General features: G+C 44.9%; 1 protein-coding gene across 2 annotated transcripts in view; it reads left to right on the forward strand.

Annotated features, from left to right (window-relative positions):
• The first annotated feature begins 16,078 nt into the window (after positions 1–16,078).
• The window catches only part of RPS6KA3 (ribosomal protein S6 kinase A3), a 690,637-nt gene continuing 682,121 nt past the window's right edge, over positions 16,079–24,594 (forward strand). For both annotated transcript variants that reach the window (XM_085622203.1, XM_085622204.1), the window contains exon 1: positions 16,079–16,452. In XM_085622203.1, the coding sequence (XP_085478329.1) occupies positions 16,387–16,452 (66 nt within the window). In that variant the 5' untranslated portion in view covers positions 16,079–16,386. The remainder of the gene's footprint in view (positions 16,453–24,594) is intronic.

Raw genomic sequence — 24,594 nt, forward strand, 5'->3', positions numbered from 1 at the left:
AGAGGACATGTGAACATAATATGAGCATATATGAACTCTTTTATCTTTTTTAACTTTGTATGAATTGAAGTCGTTTGTTGTAGTATGGTTTGTTTTAAACTGTCTTTTATATATATTGTGCTGAACTTTTATGACATTCTTGTCAATGTCGAATAAAGTACTACAACAACAACAACAACATATCTTTCATATTTTCGGGGCACATTCTAGGTACCAGATAAACTGGTCTAAATCCCAGATGTACTCCCTCTGGGGAGATCCCCCGCAAAGTCCTCGAGGATATGATATCCCGGTGGCGTCCCAGGGCTTTCGTTATTTAGGGATTTTTATAACTACCGATGTTGCACTATTTTTTTAACAGAACCTGTTGGGGCCGCTGGGGAGGTTTCGATCGGATGTCGCACACTGGAAGACGTTCCCCTTTACGTTGTTGGGACGTGCATCCTTATTCAAAATGCTTGCTCTACCACGCTTTCTTTATGCCCTGAAGAACTCTCCTAATCCCGTTCCGAACTCTTATTTTTTGCAGATTGAAGTGGCAGTGAGAGATTTATTGTGGGACAATAAGCCTCCTCGGATAGCCATAAACAAGCGAACTATGGGATGGTATGATGGGGGTATTGGGTTGCCAGATCAGCACCTCTATTATTAGGCCTTGCAACTCACGGCCATTAATCAATGGGTGTTCGGGCGACATGATAATCCCAGCTTCCGCCCCGACCATTGGCAAATGGGGAAAGGGGGCTATAACATAGCGTTATACACAAATCATAGGAAACTATGCCTGACCGGTCCCACGGCATGTACAGTGGAGGTATGGCATGGGGTGCAGTGGTGGATGGGCTGGCAGAGGCGCCTAACGAAGGCTACCCTTCTATGGGAACCAGACATTTTGGGACGACTCAGTGCCTATGCGGGGTTTGATAAATGAGATACGATTGGGATCTCCACGGTGGGATATATGTGGGTTAAGGGTAAGAGGGCAACGTTTACTGATCTCCAAGCTAAATATCAGCTAGCACCATCGGAAAGCTTCCGGTATCTCCAGATCAGTCATGCCATTGACTCCGCCCTCCCGCAGGATACCCCCCTTCCAGACTCCTCTCCTCTTGAGGACCGGCTTTTGCTGGATCCTATGGATCGCAAGGCCATTTCCCTCACATATAAAAAATGTGTCAATAATCGGACCGACCCAATGCTGAAATTGCGGGCGAGTTGGGAGGTTGACCTGGGAGAAATGGCCGATGAGGACTGGTTAGAGGCATTGGCCTCACCTCGAGAAGTTGCCATCCCGATGCGACTTAGATTGGTCCAACTTAAAATTCTCGATCAGGTGTATTTTGAAGCCACACTGCTGTGCCAGTTGGGTAGGAGACCTGATGCGCTTTGCCTCCGACACTGTAATCAGACTGGTACTTTCCTGTATATCTTGTGGGATTGCCCCCACATACAACAGTACTGGACGGACGTCACCAGACAATTAACTAGGACTTGTGAAAAACCTACACATCCAACTCCCACACTATGTCTCCTAAATATCTAGGAGGCAACGGACCTCACACAAGCCGAACAATCGTGGCTGCCATGGGGTGGACTATAGCGAAACAGAACATTGCTCAGAAGTGGGGCGTAGACAGCTTACCACAATTGAGAGACTGGGCGAAAGATATGGATCATGCTATGATTGCGGAGAAAGCAGTCTATAAAGGGAGGGGATGTCCACGTAAATGGGACCAGAAGTGGGGGCGATGGAATAAATATAGGGGGGATATATGTGTTTCTCCTACGGTGGAACTGAGAAGGGAGAGGCTTTTGGTGTTCCAGGGGGAAGATGATGAGATGATGGCGAATAACAAGGGCAATCAATGATTAGGGTAGACCGATGATGTTTCCTGACCTGGCGACATGGAAGCAACCATCATAAAGAATGTTAAGATGTTTCCTGGCTCCTGCTGGTTTGGTGTCTGGTAATGTAATGCTGCAATCTTATGTACACTGCCAAAGATGTCTATGTAATGTCGTTATTGCTGCAGTTTGTTTCTAATAAAAACTGTTTTAAAAAAAAAAGAAAACATTTACATCCTTGCATCATCAATCATTCTTGGGGATTCCTGTACCTTTTCTTTTTTAGGGGTGTGCTTTTTACATTCAAACATGTTATTTTTAGTGGGGTACTGGAAGGTGACCGCCAATTAAGGTGAGTACCTTTTTGAAGACAATGGATGTTTATTCATGGGTCGCCATAATTCTGGCTTTATGGGTCATCAGTTCTCCCCCCCTCACCATGACAGAAATTTATGTATTTTGTAAAGAAGTGGTTTTTGTGAGCCTGTGGATGGTTTTGGTTCTTTAACTAACTTCTTAAGCGTGTTGCTAAGCTTCTAATATCCTTCCTTCCCTAGTGAGGGAGTGCGGGTGTGCCTTTAAACCTACACATGCGGGAGTGACGTGTAAAGAGGAGCATGCTGAAATTAGGTGCTGAGGGTGATCGCAGAGTGCTCTGGGGTCACGTGTATACCGCTCTAGTCCCAGCACATGACTTGCAGTGGGCCCCACCCTGATGGCCCCAGGTGTCTTGACTACGCCTATGTCTAGCGGGTTTTTTTTAGGCTAGCTCTGGGCCTCTTTTTGGTGGGCTCTTGGATGTTTCCCTAGGCCCTCATGTGATTTGGTTATTTCTATTTTTGTGCACTGGAGGGGGTCAGAACGCTGTCCTGCGGCCCCCATGCGCTTCTGATGTGGCGGTGTCCAGGATTCGGCTGATTTGATTCCCTAGAAGGTGCATGTAAGGCCTTGTGTGTGTCAGTTTGATCGCCAGGTCGGATACAGTGTTGAGCCTTTTTCTGAATACCTTGCACAGAGATGTGATGGATTTTTGTGGGCTCTTTCCTTCGTGGCACCCCCTCTGCCAACCCAGGATTTTTAGGCCTGCTGTCCCCGGCTGTGGCCAAGGATGTCCAACCCGCAACACGTTACCTTCGTTGTTTTGGAGTGACATGGCCCGATGAGCAGGCTTTAGGTGTTTGGAGAACTTGGGAGGGAAATGAAGAGACAGAGTATTTGCCAAATGGAGAGTCCGGTGCGAGGCCAGACATCGCCAAATTTCAGCAAATAAGGATAATGGACTGGGACGATCCAATGTTCTGGTGAACATACCTGCTGACTCTGCACCATGCGGAAATTTTGTGACTGGTTTTGTGTGTGTGCTATTGACTTTATGGGGTCTTTTTCATCCCAAGTGTGCGGGACACCTGGCTCCTGACTCTGGAACATTGCTTCATTTTGCAACTGAGATGGGGCCTTCATTGGCCTGGAGGCTGTTGGTTGCAGTTGGGACCACATGGCATGAAGGAATTTTGGCCCTGGGCCAGAAGCCCGAGACTGGGATCCTTTTGATCTAGTAATTCGGGACCCTTCCCAACTGGACTTGGGTGGGGGGGCCAGGGTGCTTGCTTTTATGCACTGATTGGGGAGCCACCCTGAAACCTCTTTAGACTGCCCTCTCCTGGGGCATGGCCAGTCAACCCCACCCTGGGGGATCAGCAGCAGAGTGGGGTCTAGGCCACTGCAGGCACGTGAACGGCGGACTTTAGTGCGGATTCCTGATCAACACGATATACAGTAGAACTGAGTTTCCCAAACGTAAACAAAGATTAGAATTCCTAATGTTGTCTTAGTAGTCTTCATTTTGAAATGTGTTTTGAGGTGTGTGAGAAGTGCATAGGGGGTTTTGAACGTACTGCCTAGGTGGGTTACGCGATTGCGTAAAGGCTTTGCTTTCCCAGAGAGTTACCCCTCCCTGATGCAGTCCTTGCTGAGCTGGGGGTCCCTGTCTGTTGCTACTGTTGCCACGTATTCGACCAATCACCTGCTCTTTGCTGCGGTGGTGCAGTGGTGGTTTGACCTCCCTGCAGCTGAGCGTAAGGTGTATTCGGGTTACCTTGGACTTGGTATTGAGAATGAAGATTTTGCAAGGATTGGCCCACATTTTTAGATCTCTGCTTGTGAAGTGTTTTAAGCGGCATCAGTTGGCCATATGGCCTATTCAGTGGCAATCAAACATTCTCTGAGGTGCGGCTGTTGCCAACCTACCTGTCCTGTGACATTATAACTGGGCTGAAACCCTCTGGGGTTTTGCGGTGGTGCCCCCTTCAAGACTGATGCAATTTGTCCATTGGCGGCCAATGCAGCCTCCTCAAGGGTGTTTTTTTTCAATTTGTGTTGAACCAAATTGGCGGTGTCTCTCTGGGCTTGCTTTTGCCCCTTCCCAGTGGGCTGCTGTGTGGAGCATCCACGTGGCTGCCTACCCATCACAGACTCAAGGTCCCTCCACATGTGGTTGGTGGGGACACTTCCTTGGTGAGGTTTCCTATTTGCTCTATGTGCCGAATTTCCTACGGTGGTTATGCACCTGGGTGCTGCATTTAGCAGCAGGAAGAGAGCTTCAGGTGTGAGGAATGCACCACATAGTACCAGGCAACTTCGTCTGTGGCCCCTCTTTATGCGTGGAGGTGCCATGGTGGCGACAGGGGCTAAGTTAAGGGATCTCAGAGGTAAGTGTGCTGTGGCAGCCACTGTCATTGCCCCTATGCACCTTGGCCCTACGTCACACCCAAGTCTCGGGGGACCCAGCAGACATGTGCATGTGTGGTCCCAACTCTCTTTCTCCCTCCATACCCAGTTGGTCAGCAAGGTCCTCGTTCATTTGGCTGCTTCAACTAGGAGGTGAAGTGTGTATACCCCAGGACTGCCTCAGTGGAGGGGGTCTGATTGGCTGGGACTGTCGCTATCTGTGTACAAGCAGTGCGGGACTGCTTTGCTGGTCCAGGTTCTAGAGAAGAAGCTCCAAGGGAGGAGCAGGTTATAGTGCCAATGTCAGCAAACTGAACTGACATTTTTAGCTTAGTCATTAGGTCTCCCCCCTAACATATTAGTCAGGGATGAAGAAAGTATAATAGCTGTTCCCTCATTCTGTTCCCCCTATCTCCAGCTCAAGGGGTTCTGTGATGGATCCCAGCCACTGTAAACGAGCCTCCTTGAATAGTTGCAGTGTGTCCTGATATGAGGACTGTCCCTTCCAGTAGGCATGACCTAATTTCCCCCGTGTCCACCAGGAAATTGTATGATGTCTTGTTCATACGCACCGTGACCACGGGTCTTCCTCCGATCGGCCTGGGGTGTACAGTAGGATGTGATTGTGCTTTTGGGTATTTTGTTGGTTTCTGGCATAGGCTCCCTATTTTCTCCCTTGGTCTGCTGGGATGATCCTGTAGCTTCACTCTTGTGGTTGGATCACAGGGAACTGGGGCCATCCTCCTCTCTCTCACTAGTCGTATCACTGTTCAGACCCACTATAAATCTCCTTGTCATCCAAGTGTGTTCACCCGGACGAGTGGGAGTGCACGTTCTCCATGCTGATGGGGTTTGATGGGTTGAACGTGACAGACGGGGGTTGAGTTTCGGGGAGCTCCAGCACTTGGCTAGGGTGATGCTGGGATTGTCTGGGCCTGGTGTCCTGTTGGCCACCCTTGTCTGTATCTAGTAGTTTGTTCAGTGGGGGCCCTCCGGCTCCCTCGACTGGTGGATTGGTATAACCTAATGCAGGGATGGCAGGCATTGGAGAGAGCACCTCCATTCCCAACATATGGAGGGGGCGATATGGAAGCCTTACTTGCAGATTCTAGGACAGGATTGTTGGTCTGCGTCTCCTCAAAGATGGCCCATAGTTTTAACAGTGGTCTTCTTTTGCCCTACATATTTGGTTAGAAAGTTTGTTCTCGTGTGTATGATTATGTTAGTGTCGAAGGTTCCCTCCTCTGGCCAGGGGAATGCGTTTGACTTAGTGTGTGCGTGCCATTCATGGCAATATTTGCTACGTTTTTTAACCTGTGCGGGAACCTAGTTTGCATGTCCTTTAGTGGCAACTCCATGATAGCTGGGGACTTTTTAAGGGACTGATACTCTCTAGCTTCTCTGGATCAAATAAAATTAGATTCTACGCTGATTGTAGGGGAAATAAATACACAGGGATTACTGGTTAAAACTACTTCAATTAGCTCAACACTATATAGATGCATCAGAATAGACATTTCACAACACAAACAAAACATGCTTATGAAGGGTCACAACCTGAAAGAAAGCGCAGTTGTTAGTTCAAAACGTGAGACTTCAGCAGAAAAATAGCAGATATGGAAAAACAAATAAAAGAATTTGCAAAACACAACATTCAAGACAAAAATGCAGTTGGAACAATTTACCAACACAACAACGTCAAGAATGCACGTAAATGTCCAGTATTTGTAAAGCGCGCACAATTACCCAAGGGTGTCAAGCTGCTGGGGGCTGTCAGGAAGATTAAGCAAGCTATTGCCCAGAGTCACATGGTGCTTGGCTGATCTGCCTCCCGCACCGGGGTTCGAAACCATGAGCCCCCGGGTTCCGGAGTGAGTCGCCCTGGCCCCTGCGCCACACCTATTCCCTTTCCCATCAATTGATAACCACAGAGAAGAGACAAAAGAGAGAAAAAACTGACAGATAATAAATGATGACTTTGTCAAAAAATACCTTAGCCCGGACTGTAGCACGTGGTATCCGATGACGAGGAGAGGCTTTGCTAGGTTCACAGGACTAAGTGAGCCTGATAGTCAGTCAATATCAGCTTTGGGACAAAGATAACAACAATTTACACAGAAACGAGGAACAACTTGACAACCACAGGCCCACCTTGGCCAAGTATCACCTAATCTCTAAGGTCCATATGATCGCTAATGTTCAAATTACACCCTATATCACACCCTGGGCCTATGCGTGCCATTGGTATCACGCCCAGCAGTCCAAGTGTTAAGGCCTTGCTCCTGTATAACACCCAGGGGACAAGCGTACCATCTATTTCATGCCCAGTGGTCCAAGCGACTAACAACCTTCACCTTTCCAAGCAACCTGGCTATCGAAGAAAGGTGACCTCCGCTGGATCGCTTCCGAGTTCGCCTTTGCGACTACTCAGTTCAGACACATAAAATAGGTAATATGTCAGATTTCTGTCAGTGGCAGGATATTCAGGTTAAATATTTGTGCTTCTTCATAGTTTGTCATACACCAAATGCTGGGACTAAGGATCCAATGTAGTATCTTACCCACTGACAGCGAATTCAGGACGAACCTCCACCCTGGGGATTCAACAGAACTTTCAGTCAATTGTGGGGTCTGCTTACCTTCATAACTATACAGATGTGAATCCATCAGAAAGGAAAGGAGTCCTTTCCGTCAGCTTCAGTCGGGTTTGAAGCACCAATCTCTCCTATCTGGCTTGCCAAAATGTTGCTTGAATATGAATTTACCTTTTAAAAAACAAAGGCAAGAGGTGTGTGACAAAACAGGAACAGTTAGTTTAATTAAACACTGCGGCCAGCAATACTGCAAACAGGAACGTGTCTGAGGACTGACTCAAAGTATGTCTTCATATACATTTGTTTGAGCATCATAAAACAATTCATAGATACGGTTTAGGGAGAGGAATGTGGGCCTAGTCATATAACCATAAAAACTTCCACCAGATAGCAAATGCAGGTGGCTCTTGACCTTGCATGGACACAATGCGGCCCAGTAGGTAACATGTCCAGATGTCCAGCATGGGGAGTGCATGATCACTGCACGTGCTGTGTGTGCTATGTCCTGATTGCGAGAAGAGAGAGTACCCACTAGACTTGTATTTCTTCAACTGCGCTACTATATGCCATTTATACTGAGATATTTACATATAGGAGGTATTTCATAAGATCAGATTTATTGTGTTTTTGCAAAAAAAAATCCCAGATGTCTTATGTTTCATATAAGTTAATTAGAAAACAGCATGTTTATTTAGACAGTCTACAAATACATTTCAAAATGTTCTACTGTGGATTGTGACCTAGCTGTTATATCAACAACAACAAAAAAATTCATTTCTATAGAAACAGAATATCATCATTACAAAAAAGAAGAATCCAACTCCCCTTGTATCCAACCCTCTCACTCTAACATGCACTCAAAACTCAGACACTTACATACAAAACACTCATACTAACGTCCCAACATATCACACATACATCCTCAGCAAAGATAAGAAATGAATTGTTGTCCATTGTGGTGTTGTGGGCTGGGATCTATATTCCAACAATAGGTTGACATATGTTTCGGTGTGGGAATAGGATGCCACCTATCACCTTCTTCAGGACCACACAACAGTATTATAATTACATCCAGAGGTGGGTATGGAAGGAAGTTTATATTGGAGACAGTTAATGCATGTTCATGCTATGTCCTGATTGGCTGAATGTTCCTAACTTCATGTGGCATCTAACGCTATGGTGTTTTGGGAATGAGTACCCATCCGGCCTTGCGTGTTTCATTGGGGCCAATCTCCCCGGACCATTTTGGTGGTGCTGCCTATCTGTGTAATTAATCTGTGTTTTTCCTGTTCACGAGTTTGTTTAACTGGTTATGTGCCACACTACCTGTAATCTGTCAATCAATTGCCTCAGGCCTAGGTCGCAGGGCCTGCCTGATCACGTATTTCTGACTCGGGTTGATGAGGAGGTCATATCGGGTGATTTCGACAACAATGATTCGATTTCATTTTCTTGCACACATGTATCATTGCGTACATCAACATCAATATTAACAGTTTTAAGGACTTACATAAAGAATTATTAAGGTAAAATATATTGAATATATCAGTAAAGATAGCATCAAAACATACAAATCATAAGTCCGAATAACTCTGTAAAGTTCGATAGTAAATCTGGCATAGATTCGCTGTCTACGAGTAGGACTATGGGGTTTCGTTTAATTGAGGAAAAGCAGGTCCTTTTACAGGACTTTAAACAAAGTATTTCATACATTACTACACAAGTACATGGTTCTCAGGATGTGCACCAATGAAGAACAGGCAACAAGAAACATTTTGCTACAGAGTACATTTGAGGATTCTGTCATAATACTGATTCATTGAATTTAGAGCCTCTCAGTGTCTATTCAGGTGACAAGAATAGTAACAATATATATATAAAGCGATCTGGGACAACAAGGTTGTCCTTGGTTAGGTACATCTTAGTCTCAAAGAATTGGAAAACTCCAGTCTTTCCATTTAAGGCCCACAATTATTTATTAGAGCAAAGGCAACGACACAAACAGCAATGATCATGTGATGTTTTGTGATATAATTTTAAGGTAACCAGACAACCTGGATTTCCCTGGACCATCCAGTTTTTCAGAGTACTGTCCCAGTATCCCGACACTTTTCCTAATTTTCAATACATGTCCAGTTTTTGGGACAAATGTCAAGTCATTCTGCAAAGCAGAAATTAAACGTTGCTCTCCTTTCAAGATACACCTCTACAGTGATTTAATGTATTATCTCTTTCTTTCAGGCAGCAGCGGAGGAGGTTAGCTGCTTGCTCACAACAGAGAAAAAGAGAGGGGGGAGGAGGGCAAGGGGACACAGGGTTGAGGTCCTGCCATAATGAATGTGTTCATAACATAGCCTTGTAAATGCATAAATAAGCAAAGGCTGGGACAGGCGAGACATAAAAGTAACACTAAAGATGCAAGTCCTACTTTTATGTCTGACCTGTCCCGGTTTTTGCTTCTCAAAATCTAGTCACCCTACGTCATTTCATAATGGAAGACAGCACAGTTTTTATCTATGTTAGTGCATGCGCAACCTCAAACACATTAGAAGCTTAAAAAATAAAACAACATTCACAATAGTGCTTAAAATAGGCCAGGTACGGAATACCGTCCCTTTTTTTTAGGGCTTGCGCCTGCGTTGCAGTTCGAGGCACTGCTCGCGCAGAGCGAGTGCCCTTTTGTCTGGGGTTTTGAAAGCTGACCACACGTGTGATCATACTTTCGCCATCAGGCTTTGGCTTTTGCGTCTTTTTTTTTTTTTTAAACAGCATGCGATTGGGCAACAAAGGCGGGACAATGTCCCGCCTTTCAAACGCCTATTCCCGATGGTGGCCAGCACGCGCAGCAGCGTGCGTTCGCCTCGCTAACGCGCTCCCTACCCCCCTCTGTGGTGCGCGCAACGCGATCGCTTTCAGGGCCGCTTTTGATATAATCGCGGCACCCGCGCTTTACTTTTGATGTTATAAGTAAAGCGCGGGTGCCGCGATTATACCAAAAGTAGAGGAATAGAAAAAAACATTATTTCTTTACTTTTGCTATAATCGCGCCACCCGCGCTTTACTTTTAACATTAAAAGTAAAGCGCGGGTGCCGCAATTATACCAAAAGTAAAGAAATAGATTTTTTTTTCTATTTCTTTACTTTTGGTATAATTGTGGCACCCGCGCTTTACTTTTAATGTTATAAGTAAAGCGTGGGTAACGTGATTATACCAAAAGTAAAGAAGTAGAAAAAAACATGTATTTCTTTACTTTTGGTATAATCGCGGCACCTGCGCTTTACTTTTAACATTTAAAAGTAAAGCGTTGGTGCCGCGATGCTTGATGTGTCTGCGATGTCTCAAACTCTGTACATGCCGCCGCACCCCAAAAAAAATCATATTGCATGTTTATTAATCCCAGTCATCATTCAGTGGCTGTTCATTGTCATTTTGCTTATTGTGTTCAGTAAGTCGCAGCCCGGACCAGAGGCACCTAAAAAAACACGTCAGTAGCTCTTGTGAAATAGGTGCTGATTAATAAACTTTTCCCTCAGGTTAATTCAGCAGCTTAAACCGCCCAGTCTGTATTAATGTCACGTTTGAGGTTCTGCCTGTAGACGAGCCTCCCAGAGTCTACCACGCTATCGGGTCCCGCCCTGTATAGCTGGTCATTTGCTTGTGCAGGAGTTGGGCACATCTCAACGACTTCTGTCTGACTGGTGCTATCATCCTTTCCTACACCCTACCTCTGGTTGGGGTAGCTGCGTGGTGCGCTGAGAGGGCGGTGAGTGACCCTGGCTTGAAGGCTTGGGACTGTAACCCATACAAAATTCAAGGCAGAAGTGCTTGTATAGACAATAACTGATGTCATTCGGTAACCTCTGTTGTTCTGCTTTAGATCTGAAAGGACAGGTATGCTTTCGTTTTCCACCCACGTGTTTTTGGTGTTTAAGTACTGCTGTTTTCCCAGTCTTAAGCAAAGTAATTTCGGTCCTAGTTTTTCAAATTAATTTATTAAATCTATATGGTGTTTGTGCTGCACCCTCAGACGAAGCCTTCACGCCAGAGTCAAATTATCTGCCAGTCTCTTGGTACATGAGGTAAGGTTAGCTTTTTGACTGTAAATTGTTTTAAACTCCTAGCAAGATCAGAGTATCTACTGCAAGCTTCTCCAATGAGTAGCTCGTGAGCTAATAGTAGATCTCCAACTACTTGTAAGTAGCTCTCCTGTGTGCCCTCCCACCCTTCTAAATAAGAACATTTCTCTTGGTTGAATTAATGTATGTATATCAAAATTGTGTATTCTAGACAAAAATGTGTGCATTTTCAGAACTTATGAACTTATGTTTGGCGAAAAATGGTTGAATTTCAAAATATATTTAAAGCTGATTATTTCTGAGTGATAAATTACTTTCATGCCTGGGCTCTTTCATGACAATGGCTCTTTTGAAAATCAGACTGAATGACCCAGTGTGTAGTAATTGTATAGCTCTTCAGTCCCTGGCGGCACAGCACCCAGAACACTTATAAGGTCCTAAAAGCGAGACCTATTGGCTATGCCAATGCTTGTTTTATTTTGGAAGGGACAGTACCTATACTTCTCAAGAGAGATGTAATGCTTTTAATTGGACAGTAACAGCACTTCTCAGTAGCAAGCAGGTACTCTGGTACTGGGCAACTGCACTTCTATTTTTCCATTTTAAGGACTGCTTAGCACCTGGGAGAAGCACTAGCAGTCACATACATTCCAACATATTAGAAGAGGAAAGTGAGAGATAGATTTTAAGCAAATAATCATGCAAATGTATTTTTCCCACTGACCTCTATTGAGGCCTGAAGCAGCTATGTTATCATCTATGGGATTAGCAAGTGTGCTTACGTGTTTTCCCCTTACCTGTCAAAAGCACAGAGAAAGTGCTGGAAGAGATTGGAAAACATTGTGTGCACTGGCAAGATGGAGCATGTTATTGGCAGCTAGTGCATACTCCGAGTCACACAAGACTAGTTCCTATCAGCTGTAGCCCGTCGAGGAATCAGGTTTTTGAATGCAGGATTTGGGAAGAGGGAGACTAGCCTTGAAATCTGTAGTCTCCAGCCTGAATCGGGAGACTTAGCAACTATGCAGTCAATGGGTTACATGTGGCATTTATGTACTCTTTGCTGTGTAAGAGTAGGTAACATTTGCATATTTCAATAATATAAATATCATATTCCCTTTAAAATTGTCAGGAGAGCTGTCGTTGTATGTTCAAGAAGACTAGAAACTCTGCAAGATGTGCACAGGCTGTGTCGTCTTTAAGATTTTTGGGCCCCGGGCAAGACATATTTTGGGACTCCCTGTTCGGAGCAACTTTGAATTTTATTACCCATTTTCTTCTACTTGAAGCCCTCATGATGTCAAACAAACTGTCAGAAAGAGGGTTCACACAAAAGCAGTTGCAATAGGTCTTTACAGGCCCCCCAGAAATCCTTAAGATGCCACTAGGCAAAGAGAAATAGACTCAGAGGCAGACCTACTAGCTCACATGGTGCCATCAAGTGACACACGATATCGGCTCAGATCACACGGTCACCGAGGAGCTGATATCACACAGTGCCGGGGAAAACAAGCTGAAAACCACTGTATATGGTGGATTCCCAGCTCGTTTTCAGAGGCTTCGAACGGCCAACGTCCATTAAGGTGTGTGAAAACACTCCAGGACATCAGCACCAGCCTTAGCACCCTTTTCCAGGGGGTTTTAGAGTAGGGGGCTTGGGGCAGGCTGGGGGCAAAAGTGCCTCTTAGGTACTTCTCGGAATGAGGACCCACCACCTACAAGGCCCTGCCCCCTCCTCACACTGTGAGATTTTTAGGTCTAGCCTAGGCAGCGCATGCGCTGTCTCTTCGAGACATGCTGTATCTACAATGTGGGTTTCAAGCAACTCCCATATTTTTCACTATTTCCCTTCGTAAATGCCTGCTTTTGTTTGGTGAATATGCTTAGTAGTCCCTCTTTTTGGACTTTTGTAACCTCCCATGAGGACTGCCCCTGTTACATGTGTTCTTACTCTTTCTGTTATTTATGATACTCTATGAGAACTCTTTTTTCTATTTGCCTGCCTATGTAGTGAGAAGTGTTTGTGTTTTGTTTACTTCGTGCTCAGGCTTGTTATTATTTACATCAAGCATTTCTTAGAAGTGCCTGTGCCTTTAAATACTGGCTTCAGCGCTCTGCCCACTTTCCACAGCTCTTTAATTTACAGCCAAGTAATCCGACTGGAGCTGCGTGGTGAGGGGATGATTTTTCTGTGAGTGCCCTTGTTGCTCGTGTGGACTTTAACTTTGCTTATTTCAACTTGTGGTTTTTTTGCACTTTAGAAAATAACCAAAAGATGTGTGGATACTTTGACAGTGCTTCTTTACTTTAGAAACAGATGGTATGTTTCATACATTTTCCATCCCCAGCTCGTGGTATAGGACTATATTTAATTTGGCTTTTTTACATCAACAAGCTGCTGCATTACCCTCTCCTGATTCCAAGCTTGACCCGCCCTCCCCCACCCTCGTGCTGGTTGTTTCAGTGACTACATGCATTTATCTTGTTGTCTTTATTTCCTCCCTCAGGCTCTGGTGCCTGCTCATGGGAGGGGGAAGGGGTAGTGCGGGGACGCAGAGCAGGCTTGTTTTTCCCCTACCACTGCCTGGCTGTTAGAAAACAGCAAAACATAAACAAATGGCCATATTTATTTCTGGCTCTCCAACCCCACCCCCCGGGCCGCCATGTAATATAATGCAGCTTTTCATTTACTTTCAATCTGCATAAATGCCATACCTAAAACAATAAGAGCGCTCATTTTTCTCAATAAAGGTAGCTATAATGTCTTCTAATTTTAATATTTGTGTTTTTCTGGGCTTATTTTAATGAGCGTGGTGAACGTTGTGTACAGCGCCTGTGGGGCGCTTGCTTGCTTTATAAATCCCCCATGCGGCATTCATTCTCAAAGACAACCGCAGCTTCTCCTCCCCTGCAGAGATACAGCGGCGTGAGGCCATCCTAAGAGGCCCAGTGCCCCTCCCTGTTACCTGCACCTTGGGAAAGGTTTCCCCAAAATTAATGGCAGAGCACTAAGGTATTTACTTGAATGTATGATTGAAGAAAACTTTAGAATATTTCTAAAATTTAAATCGCAGTTGAAGCTCAAATGACTATTCAAATGTGTATGTCCTCACAGCCCTAAAATTTGCATTTCTCATTTTAAAGGAAGGGACGACGCACACAATTCTTGAAAGGCTAGCTGTTATGGCTGTGGAAAAAGCATTGATTGTAGGGCTTCGATAACTGTGGAGCTTACAGTCTGTAAGTTATAGGGCAGAGGTCGGAATCTTACCATTGATGACTCCACTGTTTTATCCTTCCGAGGTGAATAAAATAAATACTTTTGAGTTGGGTAATGTGGATATCAGAGCCATGACCCACGCCGGACGACACTCTGGTTCCCAGTACACTAACTAGGGTGGTTATTTGCCATCATAATGTGCCTGTTTCAATAGAATTTGCACGCTTTTTAATCCAGTTTTGGCTAGCATACCATTGGCTCTTCATTCTTGCTCGTAACTGGGCATAGGATTTTACCTACTTACCCTCATATCGCGTCTTGGATTAATACTCTACGGCAAGGACCAGATGCTTAGTCAAGAGAAATCTTAATATTAAGCTACAACCCATCGGATTGGTTGTCGCCTTTGATTGATAGTGCCCTGAAGAAGTCCTATATTTTAAAAGGACGAAACGCGTTGGCTGATGGTTTGTCTCAAGAACTTAATAAAGAAGAAAACTATACATATCCTATTGTTACAACTAGTTGCTTCATTGAATCCAGATTCCACAATTTACATGGACTATCATTTATGAACTCTTTTGACCAGTAGTGGTGCAGGTTGATAAGTAAGGGAAAAGCCGGGGACAGTGTAGGGCCTCCAATGTGGTTTTTATGTGGCAAATTGTACCAAGGGGATGACCCTGGCAGGTCCCCACTCAGTTGATTCACAATGCTTTTTAAGGGAATGAGTATGTCGTACTTCTGACTTAGGCCACTTAGTCCTGAATTTCTTGCTCTAAGATACTCACTTCCAGGAAAAGAAAGTCTTGTGTTTCGGTCTCAAATTTGTTCCTAAAATCATCTCCCCTCTCAGTTAGTCTGTTTTCAGTCTTGGTAATCTGATATATCTCCTGTTTCCATGCCTGTCAACTCACACGATGCCAGCTCACTTCACACGGTATCGGGATGAAGAGCTGATATCACACAATAAAACTGAGTCCAAGGCCAGCTGGAAAACCTTTCATGGAGTAGGTTTTCAGTTTGTTATAAAATTGCTCAAAATATGAATTCCATGCCTGGGTTTTCAAATTTCACCCAGCTGAGGCATAAAAAGCTGTCCTTTCTTTCATTAAATAACACGAAGGCTGTGTGTGTGTGGCTGTTCACCAGTGGCGCATAAAGTATCAGCATATGTTGTAGCACTCAGGATAACGTGCTACATGGCTAAATACTTATAAGGTCCCAAAGGTGAGATGTATTGGCTATGCCAATGCTTGTTGTTCAAGTTGACAGTCATGCTCAGAGGTAGGGGCAGGCTGAGAGAGGTTGAGACATTGGAATAGCCAGAGGTGAGCTAGAGAGAGTTAACATTTACTTTCCCCATGGAGCCTCTTGGAAGGTGGGGGTCCTCGGCAATTGCCCACTTTGTCCATGCCTTAAAACGTAGCACAGCCTACTCTACTGCTTCTTCGATTTCAAGGGAAGAAGAGCGTATAGCTTCATTACTTTCCTTCCCTTTCACTGGCACAACATTCCTTCCTATAGTCCTTTCTCTATTTCAACTGAGGTCGGGTTGGAAGGAATTACCTGTTGGACTTGCGTCACCAAGGGATCCGCCCTCTTCCCCGCCCCTGCCTTTTCACGTTGGAGTTGCTGCTGCCCAGCTTCGCTCTGACGGATAGGTAGTGCTTACGGCGCCATGTTGTAAGCGGAAGTTCCAAAACAGAAAAAAACGCAGCCAGCGAGAGGGAGGGAACACGTGCATTGCCCGGGCACGCGCGCTCTGTCCTGATTTGCCTATGTTTTTTCTCAGTTCCTTCTTCCTTCGCAAGAGCGTCTCGCACAGGAGGGGCTTGGCCGGTCTCTTGAAGAGTCGGGGGGAAGAAACCCTGCGCGTAGCTCCATTACCGGAGATTGTGTTCATCCTGTTTGGTTTAGAAGATGCCGCTGGCACAGCTTGCTGATCCCTGGCAGAAGATGGCCGTAGAGAACCTGGAGGGCAGTGAGGTGAGCCTCGACGTCACGCTCGAAGATAGACGTCACGCTCTGCAGTTGGCCTTTATAGGCGGCGGTACCCTTGCTGCGTGATGTTCTACTTGCGAGGCAGAACTTTCTCAATGTGCCTGCTTTTTATATTTAAATTGTTACATTGTGTTACTGCCGCACCCCGTCCGGTCTCCAGCAGTATTGGGGCGGTGGCATGGGAACTGTCCGCTTTTGGCTTGCTTCAATCGTCACTGAAAGGGAAACAAGTGCCCAACCCCGAAGTCGCTAATGACAGAAGTTCCCCGTAAACGATTCGTGTCACGTAAACTTGCTACTTGGACAATTTAGTTGTTCAGGGATGCCTCTGCTACAGGACCAAGTTGAAGCGTTCAGGTTGCATACCTGTCAGAAGTCCCCATAAAGTCAAGATCAATCCAATGAGCTATTTTTGTGTGTCAGCGTTTTAAAGTTAATATCAGTCAAGCGTGTTTAAGTGGCATACTTTTTCTCTTATGTTACATAACTTAAACTGCCCTCTTGAGCAATATATCCTGCATTCACTCACTTTTCAATGAAACTGTCAGCGTTTTTTCTGTAGCACGAACCAGTATGAAAGTGTTAGTTGGATCTGCTTTTCAGTGTCTGGGCTACTACTACCCATTATATGATTAAGTGCTGTTTATAACACTGGCAGCAGTTTCAGTTTACATAACGAGTGTACAGTTTAAGGAAGCATTTATAGAGGGGTACTTGCTTGTTCTCTGCCCCCCCAAAGCATAGAGAGCAATTTTCAATTTGAATAAATCCAGCTCGTAGTAAAACGAGTTGCGAAGACTGCTTGCTGACAAGGACATTGTGATGAACACGATCACACTATCGGAATGAAACCGTGCTTTCGCGACCTATTGCAAGCCCTCCGGGCAGGTAAGGCTGAAGCAAGCACTTGCAAACGTCCCGGCAGCCCCACATAAGGACCCTTCCTTATCGTTCTAAGCTGGTTGTTTACGCGAGGTATTTTCATCTGGTATGCTGACCAGGCTCTGCGTTCACTGACATGGCTTCTGGTGTTAGTCTTCATCAAGACCATGCCAGTGTCTCATCAGAAATTCGTGAGTGACAAATTGACAGTACTGTTTGAATGAACTGCCTGTTAATAGGTATTTCATCCATCTATACACATCAAAAGAAGAATGACTTAATGTGTATTTGAAAGAACATAAGTGTGGAGTGTGTGTACACTTTATATAATGCTTTAATTGTTAGATGTACTGAATACGCCTATAAATGTTCTGGTCTTAAGGTAGGCTTATATAGTGTACGTAAATTTCCATCTACAATTGAAAGAATAAATGCTGAGCCAGTGTTATAGGTGTGTCGCAGTATGCCGGTTGTGTACAGATTTCCGCTGCAGTACTTAAACCCTCGGCATTTTTTTCCTCATGCGTCTGATGCAGTTTGACAGCAGAGTGACACAGAACTTTAGATGCTTTGTGCTCGGGGATTTGATTGGGGTAGCAGTTATTGTGGGATTGGGGTTGGCGCATGGGTGTCAGTCACATGGGGTGTGGCGTATCATACAGTAGACGAGTAACATTTTTTTCAGTAAAGTGTCAGTTTTCCTGGAGGAACTTGTTTCCAGTGCTATGTTTGGGCGTCTGTTTCGTTGTACTGAGAAGTAATAACTTTCTTGTTCTGCTGGTCGTATAACATATCTGATGTGTGCATTCAGCAGAAACGTTGTGCTAACTGGAATTTCCACCAGGTTTTGCCCTCAATGCAAGCTCCCGGGCAACCTGCGTTTGCAGGCACACCCCCCTCAAATTTGTAGTCATGAAATAAAGCCCAGCATTAAGCTTTACTCCTAATCCCTCTGCCTTTTGATCTCTCAGGATAATGTGTGCAGTTAACAGCACAACTATCAAACTGCAGTGCTGTTTCTGTTGGAGGAAATCATTATAGAGTGATAAGATAGTTCTAAGAAAGACTGGTGGAGTACTTGGAGTATGCCGCTCCGAGTGGTGGGGCCTGATAATTTCAAAAACCTCTTTGGCAAGAGATGTTTCTAGCTGCTTTATTTAAGAAACCTTTTGCTTGGATTAGTGTTATATTTGTGATTTATGGTATTTGTTTTGAAGCACATTCGACACATCTGACAAATGTATCTATAAGTTGTAGTTTTTTCCCGCTTTTTTATTTGTGAGAGGCCCCATCCTTGTTTCATACATGTAGATCAGCACATACGTAGCTTCATCGGCATTTGTAAAGAGATTATTATCACAGCTTTGCCAATTTAGCTGCAGAGAGTGTGTTTCAAAGCTCAAGGTTTTTACTTTTAACATGTAATTACCATATCCTGGCTGTGCGAATATGGGCGCTTAAATGTATACTGTTATTTTAGATGCATGAGAATACAGCCTGCGTACACGTCTTTGCAAAGAGACAACAAGCTGGACGACTTTTGCACACCTCCACGATTTCTTGTTTAAGAAGAAATTATCTTTGCTTATACTCTGTTTCTACACGAGTAACGCAGCGTCTCAATTTTAAAGGGCGCGTGCTATGCACACTCATTCTTTCCAATATCTGTTTTATCAGTAAGCTGACAGATTGCGCCGATGCCGCATGACAGTCGGTATCTATGGCGTGCGAGTTTGGCGGCAAGCCCAGCGCATTTCCTTCCACACGGAGTCAGGGCGCGACCAGGTTTTGACAGCGGGGCGGGGACTCTTTTGTTCCGTCGGCAGATCTGTGAGCAAATCTGGATACTGTCTGGGAAGTCTCCCTGCATCCAGTTCTGCCTCCCGATGCTGGGATGTGACCTCATTCGGAAACCTTTTCGCTGAATGGAGGAATTAATCGATGGGCGAAAAATAGCACGGTACAAAAATAAAATGCCAAAAAGCGACATTGCAGTTTTCTATTTCTGTGTGGAATTGAACTGCGGTGTGTTAGATGTGCTTTGAGTGTGTATATATATATATTTTAATAGTCAGTTTCGCCCTTGGAAATCTATTCGTGTGACTCCTTTACTGACTACACTTCATAGATGAGATTGCATCAGTTTTCTTCATGACTTGGTCTCTGGCAGAACATTGATCCAGTTGGAACTTTCGTTTCTCCCTCCATGAGTGTTTTACAGTTGTAAGTGGTGGCAGTTTTTACAGTGTTTGGATTGGTGTAACCTGCAGATTGAGTGAGGAGCGTAGTCATTTAGCAACTAACTTTGGAATGTGAGCTTTATTGTGTGCAAAGCTTTCCTTTTCACACGCTTTCTGTTCGTGACTTCTGGAAGCCTTGAAGGATCACCTCCTCTTGTTCTACCTACAATAGAAGGCAACCCCACTGAAATGGCTTTCAAACAACCTTTCAGTTTTCTTGTAAATCTACATGTCTTTGAAGTGTGTTTCAAATCTTTGGACCCAGATGGCTGAATTTCCTGACGGCATGTAGCAGTTAAAACCTTTTTATCGACCTGATGGGTGAATTGGAGTTGTTTGACACCCATTCAGCCATGTCAGAAATTCCATGAGATCGTTTTTGCTAGTGTGCCATACCATACACTCATCAGTGCTTCCAACCTCGGAATTGTTTGGTGTATGAGCTGATTGTGGGAATCATGAAGGTTGGTTCGAAACGGATATAAATAGTCTTAGTGCATTGAAAATGAAGGTTGCACACCTTTAAGTCTTATTCGCTGGAAGGTGTACATCGTCCTCAATTTGAAATGTTTTTTTCATCTGAGCCACTGTAATGCGTTTCTTTTCTAAAGTAATGGTACATTGTGGTACCATTAAGACATTCGTAGTATTTTCTTTCACTGGTGTAATATTGGCTTGATGCGGTATGTCCAGATCCAAGAGGCTAAGTTATGTCTTATGTTTGTGGGCATGTTGGGCACTGCCTTGTGCAGGAAGAAACTGGTACATGTAGACAAAGTTGCAAGACTAGGATGTAGAATAGGGGGGGTACAAGTACTCTTCTGTTAAGAAGTCTGCCTTCTGAACAAAGATCATAAACTGAATTAGTTGGGTCACTTGGGAAGGGAGCATAACTCTGTGTATTGCTCAACAGGTGTATGTATCCCTTGGTTCTGCTTGAAGAATTGTCTACATACTGCCTTTCCTCACTCAGGCCAGGGGAATAAGGAGCTCCCTCCCTGCCACCCCACTTTCTGTGGATCAGCCCCTTGTCAGCGCTTTTAACAAATACATTAAAATGGTTGAGATGCAGGATCATGGCAATGTGAGTCTCCATACACAGCAGCACTCTTTCATTTAAAAACAAACCCTTTACCGGATAAAATTCAAAGTCGATATATGGGTTTATTCAGATTTCAGAGTCATTACAGACAATAAAAAGTAGTTTGTCAAATTCAAATCCGCTTCAATAATGCATTAAATAACACCCAATTGTGAGAGGTAACAGCACAATGTTGATCTTCAAAGCAAGTAAATAGCCAGAGCCAAAGTATAGTTCAGTAAATGACTAACATATATCTGCTCTGTTCAAAAGTCAAGGAAATCAAGCGCAAGTCTGACAGACAGACTTGCGCACATTATTCTTCCTTGGATGTAAGCAAATATGCCTGGCACATCTCACGCTACCGGCCTGTTTCAGACTGTAAAAGGCACACTCCCGATATGGTGAGAACTTGCATCATAGTGCTGTGCTGATAATTTTTCGTTCACATAAACCAATAGTAAACCAAGAAAATTATATACATCAAAAATACATTTAGGAACACCTACTTTCATGCTGAAGTCATAATGAGTACATAGCAAATGAGAAAATTAGTGTGACAACCAGTCACAGTGCACCTGCTTGGAGCTGGCCCGAGCAATGAGCCTAGACCGTTGTCAATATAGGAAAATACAGCACGTGTCTTCCTAGTCGAGGAACACAAGTTAATACATTTCAGCTCGGCAAAATGACCACCACAAAGTGAATCTTAATTTGCTTATTTTCTTGAAAAGCAAAAATAAACAAGAGAAACATGCACGTAGGAAAATCATTCAATTAATTTTAAAAGCCAGGTTTTCTCTGTTACAGCAAAACTAAATGTCCATGCAGGCTGACTTTGGCCTAGTCATGTCAATTGAAACCTGGTTATGCTAACGAAACATGTAAATTAAGCATAATTCTCAATTAATTAAAAATGCACTAACGCCATGATGTCATACAGCTTCAGCAGGCACTACAGTATGATAGAAAAGGTTACCTTGTATATTTTCAAATTCTGGTGTGCAGAGGCGCGGTAGCCCAATAAGAAATTCTCACATTTGACAAACTGTAGGTACTTTAGACTTCACCAATATGTGCCAATTCCTTTCCGAATCTTGCCAACTAGAGCCTTGATGCGGAAGTTGGGGGAGGTGCAAGCAGGAGGGAGGAGCAAGTGGCGGAGCACTGAGCGGCAGAGCGCTGAGTGCAAAGCCCCTCTGAGACATCAAATTAACACTGCCAACGGCGTCAATGCGGCAACTTGGCATCAACGTACAGGTAAGCCGCTACCGACCACCTAAGCTGGGGGACAGGAGGTGGGAGGTGAGGGGTTAGCGGTCCCTGCCCGATTTCGCATAGGCGGCCGACATTAGGACGGTGCGGCGTGAGAATCAGTGCTTTTTGAGGAGCATCAGTCACCTCACAATCACCTCGTAAACCCACCTGGTTCCAGAACAGGACAGTGGATACAGGATCCTGGCCTGATCTCGTCAAGCAGGAGAAGCAAGCCACTTGACAAACCCAGCAAAGCATAGCTGAGGCGTGCGGCAATTCCTGCTCCCACCTCAGCGCAAGCCCCAGACTCAGACCCGGTTGACCAGAACAGATTCTCATTTGCTGTAAGTGGAAGTGACGAACGGTCCGAGACGACCAAACAAAGTCTGATGTAAAGGCATTGTGCCTAACCGCAGCTGGGAAGTCAGCAGGAGGTGTGCATCTAGGAGTCGTTGCAGCGGAACGGCACTCAAATCACACCACTGAACCCCCGCCCCCCATCGAACCGCACCGCATTATAATTTCTGCTGCCAGTGGAGGTGAGGTCTGAGCTTACCAAGGAGAGGGGGAGTTGTAATCAGTTTCTTGTCAGCCGTCCTTTGTCAACGTTCTGCTCACGCTCCAGGCCCATCTTAGTTCTTGAAATATATAACATATATTGCCAGTAAACTGGAGAGACCCTGTGAAATTGTAATATTGTGAAATTCTGTTATTGAAAAGAGCATCTGTCAGACGTGCAGAGGAGAATTGGCCTCCTGAGAGCAGAGGAGTCCTCCATTTGTTGAGAGCTTGAGAGTGGGTGAGTGCGGGTGACATCAGGGGTGACAGGCTAGCGCTGTGCTTCCTTCAGCTAGCGCGGAGGTGGTCAGCGTTAGGCTGGTGCGGCTTGAGCAGAGGTTCGCTTCGCCCCCCGCTCTCCTATGTGCTTCTGCTCCACCATCACATGCCACATTGGGTTTGAACCTGGCTTTATCAACAGTATGAGGATTACATTTGACTGTGACTATAAAGCTCATTTATTGGAGGGGATAAAACTCGATTTGTGACTCTGCTTAATGGTTATCTTGTAGACTTTCAAGACTGTCTGTTTGTTCAGAGAAAACCAACAGACCAGCACAGTTAGTACCATCGTACCGCGCCACATTGGGATTGAGCCTGGCAGGCGGAGACCAGATAAGCCCGAAAAATCAGTGGTGCTCTGCCAGATAGTCATAGCTCTGGTCCGGCGCCATTTTCTGTTTGCAAATCCACAAACCAAATCATTCGCTGGTGATGCCCTCTAGTTGACTGCGATTAGGGCGCTCATTCGCTCCCTCAGGATCGCCAGTGTCCACATTAGGGCCAGCTAGTCACACCTCTGATCACACTAGCCCCTTCAAGTTACTCAAGACCATCAGGCGAAGGAGACCCTGAGGTCCCCTTTCATACCTGAAATCATATCCCGCTGTGATGTCGATGTTCGTGAGGGGCACAGTGGTAAAGGATAAGGTTTAGGGAGTGGCCTCCAGTGTAGCTTGTGAGGACGAGGTGGGTGCCTGCCCTGCTCCTTCTTAGTTGACCGTTCCACATTTCCCTAAGTTTTTCAATCAGGATATTGATGTAGTAACCTCAATATCTCCATTAACACAGGCCACTGATCAGTGTGCTTTACAAGTAGTGGCATAAGATATGGAAATGGACATGCCCGTGGAAAATGTTGAAGTTCTATCTGAAATAAATTCCACTGAAAAGGGGCTGTCTGTACCGGCAGGACCAGTAGCCTTAGTTGGTAAATCTAGCCCCTTGAGCAATGCTGAACAATAGCCCGGTTATCTCTCCCCTAAAATGACCTAACACGTCACAGACTCTAGACTGCAGCCTTGAACCTGGGGATTTGGGGTATTATACCATGCCGGACATTGCTATACTGTTAGAAAAAACACAAAGTTTTGGAAACCCACTTGAAGAACCCAATCTCCACAGAGCTGGTACAGAGACTATCATCGGATACTCGCGCTAGTTGCTCCCGTATGCCAACCCTGTACAGTAGCAACCCCTCTAGTGTGTACTGTGTGCACTCATTAGATTTGTCAAATCTGCAGGCGTCTGAGGCGGACAGTAGATTGGGGGTAGGGGCGATCTTGAGATATTTTATGTTTAAGAGAGGACTCTCTCATCAATTTTATCTTTGTTGGAGAAAACCACTATGAATTCTGATCATATACTGGACGTCCTTTCACCAATTTTAATTGGGGTTCAGAAGCTCAGTTCTGTGAATCCATGTCCAAGTAAGCATGCAAAGGGCACTGAAGTAAAATTCCCAGGCATGCCAGACATGCATAAGGGTGGCAGGTTTGGAAATCCAGGCTGAGGTTCCAGTAGTTAAGGGGGTTTCCTCCGCTTCACTGTTTAGAGTTAGTCCCACAGTAAGCTTTGCCTCACAAAAACATTGTACAGGGGATAGTTCGTACATCGGTTCTGGGGGTAGCATAAATGCAACTGTACCCACAAATCGTTACGGGTGTCCCCCTCTTCAAAAAAGGGAACACCAATACGTCTTGCACTACCTTATCACTAACCACCCCGCTCCCTGTTAAAGGGCCCATGGATAATTTAGCTGCTGTTCCCCCTGGGGAGGGTGCCCCTCCGAAAGAAAGTAAGGGATTAAAAGGTCTGAGGGAGAAGAAC

Source organism: Triturus cristatus, chromosome 8 (assembly GCF_964204655.1).
Source record: "Triturus cristatus chromosome 8, aTriCri1.1, whole genome shotgun sequence".
In the NCBI taxonomy this organism is placed as follows: domain Eukaryota; kingdom Metazoa; phylum Chordata; class Amphibia; order Caudata; family Salamandridae; genus Triturus; species Triturus cristatus.